The 14,729-nt window shown below is 35.8% G+C and overlaps 1 protein-coding gene across 8 annotated transcripts in view; it reads right to left on the bottom strand.

The window, feature by feature from the left end:
• The window catches only part of ATP13A3 (ATPase 13A3), a 146,552-nt gene that overhangs the window by 59,564 nt on the left and 72,259 nt on the right, over window positions 1-14,729 (bottom strand). For 6 of the 8 annotated variants that reach the window (XM_045037111.1, XM_045037110.1, XM_011285878.4 and 3 more), the window contains 4 exons: window positions 3,799-3,898; window positions 2,198-2,371; window positions 1,052-1,234; window positions 691-761 (listed from right to left, as the gene is read on the bottom strand). In XM_045037111.1, coding sequence (XP_044893046.1) covers window positions 691-761; window positions 1,052-1,234; window positions 2,198-2,371; window positions 3,799-3,849 — 479 coding nt within the window. In that variant the 5' untranslated portion in view covers window positions 3,850-3,898. Of the gene's footprint in view, window positions 1-690; window positions 762-1,051; window positions 1,235-2,197; window positions 2,372-3,798; window positions 3,899-4,340; window positions 4,366-11,745; window positions 11,806-14,729 lie in introns of those variants that run through there. The other 2 variants (XM_019839963.3, XM_045037112.1) reach the window with 2 other exon arrangements.

Here is a 14,729-nt window from a genome sequence, read left to right as displayed (position 1 = left end):
ACTAGGCATGCGGAAATGCCCAAGTCTATTCCAGATTATTCCAATTCTTTAGTGTCTGAGGAAAAAAATCCAGGCATGAATATTTTAAATGTTCATAAGGCGATTCTCTTTGTATTGCTAATATTAAGAATTCCTTTAGCACTCTCAAGTAATGATACTTAATGAGTGTTTATAATAATCACTTTAACAATAGCAATAAAAATAGAATCCTAATTAATTCAGTACTTAACATAACTTCAAGCCTCCACAAAAAATAAGTTTTAAGGGATTCCTCCAATTTGTCTTATTCAAGGCTTAACACATTGGACAATGTCTCAATCTTTACCCACACAGTAAAGTTAAATTTCTGTTTGGGAAATGACAATTCAGATATTCTGACGGACTATAAAGTGTACTCTAAAATTCACTTTGAGATGAACCCACAAAAAGAAAAGAACTCAGACTCAGAGTGGATTTGGAGAATCATATTGTTTCAAACTTTTATGTAAATTTTGCCAAGGTACAAGTTGCAAGTAGGATTTATCCTAAAATGGTTAACAAGTATTCAAATAACACCAGGGAGTTAATAAGTGAATAAAAGTTATGCAATAAATACCTCTTCAATTTTTGTAACCCTACAATGAATTCTTTTCCATCTAGAACATTTTCAAGATACTCATAAAAGAATCCAAACAAAAGAAAAATACTTACTTTAAAAAATCAAAATTGTGAAGGGTATCATTCCAGAAGTATTTTACACTGTGGTGGGTAAAATAACGAACCTGTAGAACACACATAAATGTTACACCAAAAAGCACTATCATCACTTGTTAGCCATTAAGTTTACTAACACAAATCTATTATATGTATTAAAATTAAAGTGATCACATGCAAATGCAATCTGCTTCTTCTAGTATTACCTAAACTGTGTTATATATAGTAATAAGTATTTTATATGCATATATATTCATCCCAAACAAAAATAACTGCAAGCACAAAATTATAGGCTGCGATAGAATAAAATGTAGTAATTCTGATTTTTAAAGAAACTATAACACTAAGATCACCATACCTGCTGTGGTTGAGTTTGTGAATATTTGCTCATCTCATGCCAATTCTCTATAGCCAAATTTTCAGTAAAATGAACAGCATGGCCATTTGCAACTTTATTAGTCATAGATTTTGGACTCAAAAATGGGTGAGTTTCCAGAGAAAGAAAGCGGATTTTTGCACAAAACCACATTCTGAATTCATCCTTATAAGACAGAAAGGGATAAAGATAAAAAGTCAATTCCATGTATTACATAACACCTATACCTATAATGCCTATATAGTTGTTTTTTTTTTTAATTTTTTTTTTTAACGTTTATTTATTTTTGAGACAGAGAGAGACAGAGCATGAGCAGGGGAGAGGCAGAGAGAGAGGGAGACACAGAATTGGAAACAGGCTCCAGGCTCTGAGCTGTCAGCACAAAGCCCGACGCGGGGCTCGAACTCACGGACCGTGAGATCATGACCTGAGCCGAAGTCGGACGCTTAACCGACCAAGCCACCCAGGCGCCCCATAGTTTTCAATATATTTTTAAATTCCCATTCTTTACGTATTATTTACTCATCTCTAATTAAGAAAGCATCACTTCCTACTAAATATTAAACCAGCTCATGAAGATGTATAAACTCCAACATGAAGTGCTTTCCATTGCTCACCATTTTACGATATATTTCACTAATACAATATCCCCTGAAAGATCTTGAGTGATTTTTTAATGAACTTATCAACATACTGAGACTAGAAATTAAAGCCTCTGATGAAATGTTTCCAATCAAACAAAACAAAAACAAAAACAAACAAAACCCTAGATGCAGCAACATCACATAGTAGAAAGGCAGCTGGCCTAGTGAATAACAGATCTGACATAGCCCTTAAACTGGCCGATGACCCTGACAGATAAGCATCTAATCTTAATCTCTCAGTGCATCAAGAACTACAAAAGAAAGGAGTACAAAAGGAAGGGGTTGGCATAATCATCTTTAAGATTCCTTCACATTCTAATCACTGTGGTAAAACTCATTTCTAACACAAATGCTTTTAGGATTAGTATTCCTGATTATATCCTAGCAGTGATGTTCTCCTCATACATAGTTTTGAAGGAAGTACACACAAAAGCGTTTATTTCACTCCTGAAATGATCAGCTACAAGTGAATACGTTGACTTACAGTAGTCCTCAGCAGCACCACTTCACAGTCTTTAATGGCAGCTCTAATACAGGTCGCCTTCACCCGCCATTCAGGCATCCAGTAGAGGAGGAGGAGGAGAAAGCCACCAGTGCAAACCACTCCTAGGGAAACTATGGCAAGCTTCCAGCGACACAAATTATAGCCATATATCTCCTGCAAGGATACAGTGATCACACAATTAAATATCACATGGTGTATGAGAAAAATGCCAAAGTTCTTTGTTTTCCAAATGTATATTCACTATTTTGTCACATAAAAGGTAGGGTTTTGGCTTTTTTTTTAATGCCTTATCTATTTTTGAGAGAGAAAGCTTGATGGGGGGACGGGTGGGGGGGGGGTGCTGTGGCACAGAGAATCCAAAGCAGGCTCTGCGCTGACAGCAGCAAGCCTGAAGCGGGGCTCGAACTCATGAACCATGAGATCATGACCTGAGCCAAAGTTGGACGCTCAATTGACTGAGCCACCCAGGCACCCTAAAAGGTAGGGTTTCTTTAAATAAACTTTTAATTTTGTAATAATTTTAGATTTGCAGAAGAGTTACAAAAACATTAAAAGTTCCTGTATACCCTCCATCTAGTTTCCCATTAACTTGATACATTTGTCAAAATCAAGAGATTGACACTGGCCCATTACAATTAACTAAAACTAGTCTCTAATTAGAATTTCACTAGTTTTTCCACTGTCTTATTTCTGTTCCAGGATATAAGCCATAACACCACACTGCATTTAGATACAGTAGGTTTTAACTTTATGTTTCTCCCAAATAATTAGCTAATTGTCTCAATACTGCTGTGACTGATCAATCTGACCTCCTGACCCAAATTATTTAAATTGTTCTAGTTTACTCCCCTCACCACCATAATTAACAAGGGCTGCCAAATTTAGCAAATGAAAATGCAGAGGGTCTAGTTAAATTTAAATTTCAATAAAAAAATGATGAATTTTTTTGTTTGCCCTACGCAATATTTGGGACACGTTCATATGAAAAATGTATTCCTTGGTTCATCTGAAATTCACATTTAATAGTGTCTTATTTTACCTGATAACCTAATCCCATCCCCCCCCGCCCCCCCCCCGCCTCTCCCCCTCCCCCCCTGCCACACACAAAGAGTTGAAAAGTGCTTTTTATTATTAAGCTGATTTTAAACCTTTTTTTTTTTTTTAAAGTAGGCTCCATGCCCAATGTGGGGCTTGAACTCAGGACCCTAAGATCAAGAGTCATATGCTATACTAACTAAGCCAGCCAGGCACCCTAAGAGTGCCTTTTTTATAAATCAAAATTAGAAATCTTATATTTGGGATTATATATAAGTATTAGCTAATGTAGCTTCTTAAATTACTAAATAAAAAAAAGCATACTTCTCTAGTATTAACAATCCACAAGTGAAACAGGCATTATACTAAAACCAACAAATAGAGATGTTACATAATCCTAAGTCAAAAGCACATTCAGGATGAGGAAAGCAGGTTGATTTAGCATTGTTTTTTTTTCTTCTAACGTACTTTTCTACTTCCCTGGAATAATAAATTACAGAGATAAACTCTTCACACTTTACAAGTAAATTATAAAAATTGGTTACCATTTCATCTTCTTGACCTTGGTTGATAGTCTTCCTTTCTTCTTTGTCCATATCTACGGGTGGTTTGAGAGGTCTTGTGCTTCAGAACAATTGAAGATAACTGAAGGAAAGGAAAACCAAATGTTGGGGATTCTGCTGTATCTTAAGCAGACTATATAACTTCATACTGTAAGATTTTTTGTCATGACACGTGTATCAAAGTTTAGTACTCACTAAAGTACTAGCTGGTTTTAATGACATTTTCAATAGTGTGCTGGTCCTCGTGATACATATTATCACTAAACCTGGCATATTTCATCAATTAACTTATACTAGCAACAGCCATGGCACAAAACAATTAAGTTCTAGAAGAAATCACTACAGAATCTTTCCATTCCCCAGACTCACAGCACTAATCTAGTTTAACCATCTTCAGCTAAAAGTACTTCACACCAACTCAATTTATTGCTTCAAGTATAGTGAAGACGTAAAGCATCAGCAGTGAAACCAACCCCAACACCTCCCCAAGATTATTAATCATCCAACAAATATTTATTAAGCACCTATTAAATGAATGGTAATCCCTGGCCAAGAGTCAATTCCTCAGGCAGCTGTACCCCTATTGGAGATCACTCCCTCATTCTGAGTCCAAGTCCACTAGGCAATATTCTGATGATTTGACTACTTATGATGCCTGTCTAGGAGAAAATTCATTGAGCTCACTGACAAATTTTTTCCCTGCATGGAGAAAGGATATTAATTTCAAATATCAGACAGTCAGCCACACATTAAAGAGATTTGCAAAATGTAAAACAATGCCAGTTTTCTTGTGATCTTTGTTTCTGGAAAATAAATATTTTTCAGAAAAATGTTACTTAATATTAAATAAGCTTATTACTGTCATGTTTCATTAAGTTATTATTAAAGATATCAGTTTTAATTAACATGGTATCAGCAGACATAACTCACATAAACAGAAGCTCTTCAGAATTATTAATTTTCAAGACTGTAAAAATATCTGAGACCAAACAGCCACTGCTTTAGACTAGGCTGAACCCTGGACAGCACAGTGGGAATATTACCTCTATTTCAGATGTCATTTCTCTACTCATCTATTCAATGTGTAAACACAGGCCTGACACATGACAAGCACTCAAAAAATACTTGAATATGATGTAAGGAAGATTTTGTGCTAAGACAGCAACAGCTATTTGATGTTTACATGATATGGATTAAACAGGAGAATTTTAAACAAATCCCATATGTAAAAATAAGAGTAATGAAATCTCTTGATTTATGTCATCAACAAAATGACCAATAAAAAATACTGATGCCTCCTGCACGAGCACTCAGAGTTTCTGTACTTTCTGCTAGCCCAGAAGATGGGGTCAGGGCTAACCAGAGTGGGATTTCTACAGAAATATAACACAGAACTTTCAATTATAATATACCATTATATACACTATATATAATATATACATAATATACTATATATTATGTATAAATTATGTTACATATATTAATGTTATATGTAACATATATACGTGATAATATGTAATATACACAAAAAAGACTCTGCCATCTTGGAAATGAAGTCTTAGAGGTATCTGGCCCAACATCTCCAAAACAAGCCACATTATCATACAAAGTCCTGTGGGCAATTTAGTAACAATTTCTTCTCAGTCTAGGGTAGTGTTACAGCTTTGAAGCATACTACTGGAGTCATTCCACCATGGTAAGACTGATTCATCAATATGACTTGAGGTGGCAGTTATTCTTGAGGGCCATAACCTACTGCTAATAGACTACTGGGAGAATGAGCAAGCCCAACCTCTTTCCCTGCAGAAAAGATCAACTATTGTTACTGAATGCGTAAGGCATAGACCAATACTACAGGGAACCCAGGGGGAGCCCACAGTCTCCCTGAGTTGGGGAGGCATCAAAGGCATCCCCTGAAGGTGAGGCAGGTTTGCAGGGCAGATTATCAGTGAAGAGATCTGTACAGAGAACGAACAATGTAAATCTGTAAGACAGTCCTCCTCAAGTCTTAAGCTGAGTACCGATCAGTGTAGGTGTGAGGAAACTACTGGAGGCCAGGGAAAGCACCATCCAAAATGATTAAAAGATCATCAGGGTTCACACAGGGCTGAGAAGAGTGCCTGTTCCTACCAACCACAGTGGAAAACCTCATTACTCACAAGGAATCAGGAAGAGTATTCAGAGGGGTGTTGCTTCAGCAGTGGGATCAAATTAGCCCTAAACTAAAAGCTACTCTGATCTTACCTAACAAAACTCTTAAGACCTAAAGGAATAAAGTGTTTCCAAATAATTTAACAGCTTCACAAAGTTCAAGGGATTTATAAGAATACAAAATATCTAGTCCCAATAAGTTACAATATTCGACATCCAGGTAAAACTTAACAGGTATGCAAAGAAAAAAATATAAACCATAATAAGAAAAATCAATCAGTAGAAAAAGACCAAGAACTGACACAATAATAGAACTGGAAGACAAGAACAATAAGATGGCTGCTGTAACTCTAGTCCATTATGTTCAAAAAGCAAAATGAAAGATTGAACACATTAAGTAGAGACATGAAAGATATAAAAAAGAACCAAGCTGACTAGAAGATAGAAAGTAAAGTATCAGAGATGAAAAATTTACTAGATGGGATTAACAGATTAAATGCTGCAAAAGAAAAGTCAATGAACCTGAAGACAAATAGAAATATCCAAAATGAAAAATGAACATAAAATAGAGAGAAAAAAGCACAAAACAACATCAGTAAGTTATGAGACAACTTCAAGCCCTAATACACATATAAGGTAGGAGAAACCAAAAATATATAATGATATAAGGGAAAAAATTTTTCCAAATTAGATGAAAAATTATAAGCCTACAGATCCAAAAGTCCAACTAATACTAAGCAAATAAACACTGAATAATTACAACAAGGCATGTCACTATCAAACTGCTCAAAAGCAGTGATTAAAAAAAATATATTAAAAGGAGCCAGAGGAAAAAGATGTTACATACAAAGAAAAATAGATAAGAATGACACAGATTTCTTACTAAAAATAATACAGGTAAGAACAACTAAGTAACATCTTGAAGTACTGAGAAAAAGAAACCATTCAGAGAATTCTATACCCAGCAAAAATATCTTCCAAAATCAAAGATGAAATAAGACTTTTAGACACAAAACCTGAAAAAAAACAGTTAAAGGAAGTCCTCAGGTAGAAAAGTGGAAATGGAAACGTGGATCTCCACGAAGGAATGAAAAGCATCAGACATTGAGTTTAATCACTTGAAAGTAAACTGTAATAAGTTAGAGATGTATACTCTAAACTCTAAAGTAACCATTAAAATAAAAGAGTCATAGGGTGCCTAGGTGGCTCAGTCAGTTGAGTGACTAACTTCGGCTCAGATCATGATCTCACAGTTCATGGGTTTCAGCCCTGAAATGGGCTCTGTGCTGACAGCTCAGAGCCTGAAGCCTGCTTTGGATTCTGTGTCTCCCTCTCTCTCTGCCCTTTCCCTGCTCATGCTCTGTGTCTGTCTCTCAAAAATAAATAAACGTTAAAAAAATGTTTTTAATAAATATGGGGCGCCTGGGTGGCTCAGTCAATTAAGCATCCGACTTAGGCTCAGGTCATGATTTCATGGCTCATGAGTTCAAGCCTCATATCAGGCTCTGCACTGACAACTCAGAGCTTGGAGCCTGCTTCGGATTCTGTGCCTCCCTCGCTCTCTGCCCCTCCCCCACTCATACTCTCTCTCTCCCTCAAGAATAAATAAATGTAAAAAAAAATTTTAATAAATGAGTCACAAGTAAAAAAAATCAAGAGGTTATTACGTGGAACCATAAAAAATACTCAACTGATGTAACAGACAAAGAAAAGGAGGAAAATGGAAACAAGAGGAAAGACAAATAGAAAACAAACAGCAAGATGGTTGATTTAAACCTAACTATACTGGGGCGGCTGGGTGGCTCAATCAGTTAAGTATCCAACTCTTGATTTTGGCTTAAGTCATGATCTCACACAGTTGTGAGATGGAGCCCTACATGGGGCTCTATGCTGGGTGTAGAGCCTACTTGAGATTCTCTCTCTCCCTCTGCCCCTCCCCTGCTTGTGTGTAGGTACTCTCTAAAAGTTAAAAAAAAAAAAAAAAGGGGGGGGGGGCGTGCCTGGGTGGCTGAGTCAGGTAAGCATCCGACTTCAGCTTAGGTCACGGGTTTGAACCCCACACTGAGCTCTGTGCTGACAGCTCAGAGCCTGGAGCCTGCTTGGGATTCTGTTTCTCCTTCTCTCTCTGTTCATCTCTCTCTCTCTCTCTCTCTCTCTCTCTCTCTCTCTCTCTCAAAAATAAAGGTTAGGGGCGCCTGGGTGGCGCAGTCGGTTAAGCATCCGACTTCAGCCAGGTCACGATCTCGCGGTCCGTGAGTTCGAGCCCCGCGTCAGGCTCTGGGCTGATGGCTCAGAGCCTGGAGTCTGCTTCCGATTCTGTGTCTCCCTCTCTCTCTGCCCCTCCCCCATTCATGCTCTGTCTCTCTCTGTCCCAAAAATAAATAAACGTTGAAAAAAAAAATTTAAAAAAATAAAAATAAAAATAAAGGTTAAAAAAATTTTAATAAATAAATTTTAAAAATTGGGGTGCAGGGGCGCCTGGGTGGCGCAGTCGGTTAAGCGTCCGACTTCAGCCAGGTCACGATCTCGCAGTCCGTGAGTTCGAGCCCCGCGTCAGGCTCGGGGCTGATGGCTCGGAGCCTGGAGCCTGTTTCCGATTCTGTGTCTCCCTCTCTCTCTGCCCCTCCCCCGTTCATGCTCTGTCTCTCTGTCCCAAAAATAAATAAACGTTGAAAAAAAAAATTAAAAAAAAAAAAATTGGGGTGCCTGGGTGGCTCAGTTGGTTGAGCACCTGAGTCCTGATTTTGGCTTAGGTCATGATCCCAGGGTTACGGGACTGAGCCTCCCATCAGGCTCCACGATGAGCATGGAGCCTGCCTAAGATTCTCTCTCCCTCCCTCTGTCCCTCTCCCAACTCACACATGTTCTCTCTCTAAAATAAAAAAATTAGGGGCGCCTGGGTGGCGCAGTCGGTTAAGCGTCCGACTTCAGCCAGGTCACTATCTCGTGGTCCGGGAGTTCGAGCCCCGCGTCGGGCTCCGGGCCGATGGCTCGGAGCCTGGAGCCTGTTTCCGATTCTGTGTCTCCCTCTCTCTCTGCCCCTCCCCCGTTCATGCTCTGTCTCTCTCTGTCCCAAAAATAAATAAAAACATTGAAAAGAAAAAAATAAAAATAAAAATAAAATAAAATAATTAAAAAATTTAAACAATGGCAGGGTACCTGTTTGGCTTAGTTGGTTAAGTGTCCAACTCTTGATTTTGGCTCAGGTTATGATCTCACAGTTGATGAGACTGAGCCCCAAGTCGGGCTCTGCGCTAACAGCACGGAGCCTGCTTGAGATTCTCTGTTCCTCTCTTTCTGCCTCTCCCCCATTCATTCTCTCCCCCTCTCTCTCTCACTCAAAATAAACATTAAAAAAATGATAAACCTAACAATATCAAGTCACATTAAATATAAATGGTCTAAACAACAATTAAAAGATGGAGATTACGGTTTTATGTTTTAAAAGCAAGGCCATAAGCAAGTATATGTTGCCTAAAAGAAATGCAACCTAAATATAAAGGCATAGTAGACTAAAAGTAAACTATACCCTGCAAGCACTATTCAAATTAAAGCTGGAATAACTGTATTAATATCAAAGTAGATCTCAAAGCAAGGAATATTACCAAGGATAAAGTCATTTTGTAATGACAAAGGGGTCAACTGATTAACACAAAACAGTAATCCTAAACATGTATACATTTAACAGATCCTCAAAATACACAAAGGACTTAGAAGATCCGAATAACACTATCAATCAAATTGGTCCCAACTGATATTTACAGAACACTCTACTCCACTGCAAAGTATACATTCTTTGAACATGTGCACAGAACATTTACCAAGAAAGACCATATTCCAAGACATAAATTCAAGTCATACAAAATAATTTCTTTAAAAAAATTATACTAAATTAGAAACCAAAAGAGAAAGTAGAGAAAAAAAATCCATGAGGCAGAAATCAATAGGGAAAATATGAAATATCCTGAAAATGAAGATATATCAAAATTTGTGGGATGCAGCTAAAAGAGTATTTAGAAATTATTTATAGCACTAAATTTCAAATTCTGAAAAGAAAGCCCTAAAATCATGACCTCAGTGTCTACCTTTAGAAAGCAGACAAAGTACAGGGCGCCTGGGTGGCTCAGTTGGTTGGTTAAGCATCTGACTCAGGTCATGATCTCACAGTTTATGAGTTTGAGCCCCGTGTCAAGCTCTGTGCTGAGAGCTCGCTCGCTCTCTCTCTCTCTCTCTCTCTCTCTCTCCGTCTCTCAAATATAAATAAACATTAAAAAAGAAGAAGAAGAAAGTAGAAAAAGAACAGCAAATTACACCCACAGTAAGCACTGAAGGGAAATTAATAAAACTGATAGTAGAAATCAATGAAATTGATCATTTTTCTAGTTGGACTCAAAGGCGGAAGGAGGAAGACACAAATTACCAATTTTAAGAATAAGGAGGCATCACTATAGATTCTGCAAATATCAGAAAGATAGTCAAGGAACTTAAGGAACAACTTTACACCAATATATCAACTTTTCTGCAGGTTTGAACTTACTTCCAAATTTTAAAAAAGTAAAAATTAAAAAACCTATACTTATTCATCAGGGGATCACATGAGTTAGTAATTGCTACAGCTGAGTTAAAAGCTGCATAACAGGTACATGAGAGTTCATTATCCTAATCTTCCTACTTTTTTAGTGTGTAGAAAATGTAATAGAAAGTGTTTTTAAATAAATAAAATAAAAAGCACTCATCTGAAGCTTTTAGAAAGAAAAAAATTTCAGAAGATATTCATTCCTGGAACCAAAGGCCATAAACCTTGAGAACTCTATTTCTATAAATCTCAAATCCACTGACCCAACCAATCAAGTACCAGACATTATCCATAGTCTCTTACTGCTAAGTTTTGACTCTCACTCTTCTGCATTTTTGTCTTTTATCCATTGCCTAGAAATACAGATGTACTTCCCCACTTTTTGAAATCCTAATTTTTCAATGTAGAATGTATTAGCAGATGAATAAGCATGCTTTTATAATTTTAGAAAAAGAATTATCATTAATATTCAATGTTTTCATTAACTTCACATACTAACAACTACTTATTTTCCCCAAATGGATCTTGACAGACTTCACCTCAGTCTAACTCAGCTACATCATCTCATCTTCATATGTTGCCTGTAACAATCTAGTTTTCATAATCATCTAAAAATACAATTCTTAACCATTGTATCTCATTATTCTTTTTTATAACTGTTATTGTTCTAAAATTTAGCTTACTTTTTAAGGCAAAATTTTTAAGTCTTACAATTTTACTGAAGTTGATATTAAAAATAATTTAATTTAAATAAAAAGTTAACCATCAATTATTATTCTCTTTAAACATACTATACCCACATAGGAAATTATCAAGACTTCACCAAGACTTTCATATAAACTTTTAATAAAATCCAGTGAGAAAATTGCAGCAGCTTACATTTAAAACATATACATATTTATAAATGTATATTTCCATTTTAAAAACAGGTACATAATACAAAGCCTCTAACATTTCTTTGACTCCATGAAAATAAAAATCTATAAATATACTTTAAATTATATTGCTTACAAGGATGAAAATATATATTAAATACTATTCTACCATATATCTAATTAGAACATTTGAAGCATTAATACCAAACTTCTAAAATCCATTTAACTTACAGAATGTAACTTTGGTAGTTTGCAAGAGTGCATACATGGTTTTTAATCAGGTCAATTTTTAGATTACAGAAAGCAAATTAAAGAAATTTTTCTTACCAAAAGCACTATATCATTATTCTTCCCAATTGCTGTATCAGCAGCACTTTCAAAATCTGGCTATTAATAATGAAAATAAAATTAAGCATAAAAATCCATTCAGGTGAGAATTTTCTGCCAAATATTGTTTTGATTCTTTCTGAACTGTTTTCAAGATGACTAAGATATTAAAATTTAGGGTTTTTATATTCAGGGACTTTAAATGGACTTTCAGAAGATACACCCTTCTGCCATCTAACTGCCACTGGTAGAGCTCCTCTTGAATTAAGTCATATCTAGCTAGCACACTGAATTCCCAATTCCACAGTGCATGCCTCAGCCTTGATGTTATCTAAATAGCAAGGAGCTTATAGGCTATTGTGCTTAACCAAACCCTTCCTTGCATTTACAATGAACTTGATTTTTTGTGAGTAAAAAGAGCAGCACAGGACAAAGTGAAGCTATCAGGAATAAATCTCACTAAATCAAATGCTAGTTCTTGTAAGTTTACTGATTTTTTTCACATTATATAATTACTAAGAACCATTTGAAGTATAATACTCTAGGATAAGAGTCATATCTCATTTCCTAAAACAAGAGGGGTTGGCCTTAACTGGCATAGAAATCCCCGAACCTCTAAGCCATCTTTGCTTCAAACCTGAATTTATCAGTTGGAACAAAAGTTTTATAATAGTATGTGTGGAAGGTTTGAAGGATATTCCATAGATGTGCCCAGAATTATAAAGTATATAATCTCACAAAGTGATTTAGAGAGTGACCTGTAACGAGTAAAACTTCAAGTGAAGCAATTTTGAAGAACACATTTTTAAATTTCTACTTCAGTATTTGCCAAGTTCAGAGAGATGGAAAAAAACTAAAGTTAAAAATGTATTATTACTCAAAATTCACAAAACTGAATTACTCTAAAAGAAATGCTTACATAACATTTTTTTTTAAGTTTGTAACATACACTCTGCAGTTTTAAAAATTAAAAAGTGCACTAAGACTAAGACTCAAAAGGGTCACCTTGCATTGTTGAAAGAATAAATCATCCTATTGGCTTTGTACTTCTAGGTATTTTTTTTTCTGAGACTTAAACGTACCTACCCATGTTAAATAAAAATTTGATAAACCCATCTTGAAGGCCCACTCAGCAAAAGGTGTTTTAAAGATCCTGAAGTAAAAACAGTTCAGTCAGCACTCTGAATATCATTTCACTGTCAAATCCGTAGCATCCACGGCAACTAAGATAACCTTCTGAAACTCAAAAGCAGCTCTCCCTTTACATTTGAAATAAAAAGAGCCTTAATACATATAAGCCCTTACTTTACTCCATTTTAATAGCTACACAAATGTTTGTATAAAAAGAATTTTTTTTTAAACTCAATCTCCGAACTACAGGAACCAAATTGCCACAACTCTCTATGAGGGCAAAACCTAACACTTCAAGTCAGCTCTCAACAATAAGAATGACATAATATAATTTAATGAATACGTGGAAATTTTACAAGGATACCAGCTACATTTTAACAAAGCTCTGCTGAACACCCGTTTTATCACTTCCCATCTTGAACTTTCTCTTATAATACATGCTTTTGTTTCTGTGTTTAGGCTCAAGAAAGACCATTGTGTCCAGAACACACCAAACCAAGACTGTATTTACATTTGTCAAGTGCAGTCTTTGTATAATTATATTTTTTGTATGTTACAAAACAATGTGATAGCTAAAACAAAATAAGTTATAATTACGAAAAATAAGGTAATTATCTGCCTTCGGGTTAATATTAGGAACATGAAGAGTTACAGCTTAGCCCACACTACAGCATACCTATGTATGTTTTTATCACTTTTATTAAATACATTAAATCAATCCTTTTATTCGTAGAAATTCCATGTAGTAAGAGTCATCATTAGATAAAATAGTGGCTTTGAGTATTGGTCAACTGCAAAACACTTATTTAGTAAAAATGGGGAAAAGTAGCTTTGGACTGACAATCGATATTTATGCTTTAACTTTTGCTTTGTAAAAAATGGAAATGTGTAAAAATTCTTTTACATACAAAATAAAGAGCTTACATTTTTTAAATGTCTACTTATATCAGAGGTTTTTTTTTTTTTTTTCATTTATTCAAGCTGCTTTGATCTTAAAACTTTCAAACCTCCCTTTAAATCTTCACGTATGTGACTTTTCAAAGCTTCACATTCGAGGACTGAGATTTACAAAAGTGTTATAATTGCTAGACTGATTTCAAAATCTTACCATCTATTATGAAAAATGCTGCAGCAGGCAATAGTACATAATAGACAGGATCACTGCAATAAGACCAGTCCTACAGAGTGAATATTTAAAATAGGCAGAATCAGTAGGCCTAGAAAGAAAACTGGCATCTACCCCTAACCAAATAGATCGATAAAATGGACACAGTGGCCACCAGTGGTGATACTGTATTGCAGGGTGAGCGAGTGGGAGAGACTTTAGTGCTTTTTTAATGCTTTTACCATCTAAATAGTTAAAGAAAGGAAAGAAGGAAGGCTGAGCATATGTACAAAGTTCTAATTCTCCAATGCATGGCCACCCTTGGGTGTGAAACTTGTAGAAACCTGCAAAGCACTTCACGGTGCTCTACCAAACCATTCTCCAGATTTTCTGGATCTCTCTTCATCAGGTTTTTTACCCCAGGCAAGAAAAGTAGTCATTTTGAAGGCCCCCTTAACAAGTACATTTCTAGGAAGCTAGAGTTGCTTGTATTTATTTTGATGTCCCCTCCACAATTTGGCTCCACTGAGGAAAAGTAGTAGCCAGTGACACAACATAAACAGCAGCAAATCCTAAATTATTTAATCAAATTAGTCCATCTACAAGCATTAAGTAACCATATATGCCATGTTCATTATTATACTAGGAATTGTAGGAGATATACAACTTTACCCCCTCCCCCCAAAAAAGACAATTAATTCAACATGAACTATTTTGCAAGTTCCTTCACCTGTCTTGGTTTCAACTT

This window comes from Felis catus, chromosome C2, assembly GCF_018350175.1.
Source record: "Felis catus isolate Fca126 chromosome C2, F.catus_Fca126_mat1.0, whole genome shotgun sequence".
Lineage (NCBI taxonomy): Eukaryota > Metazoa > Chordata > Mammalia > Carnivora > Felidae > Felis > Felis catus.
The sequence above is the reverse complement of the archived record's forward strand: the minus strand, read 5'-3'. Positions and strand labels throughout refer to the sequence as shown.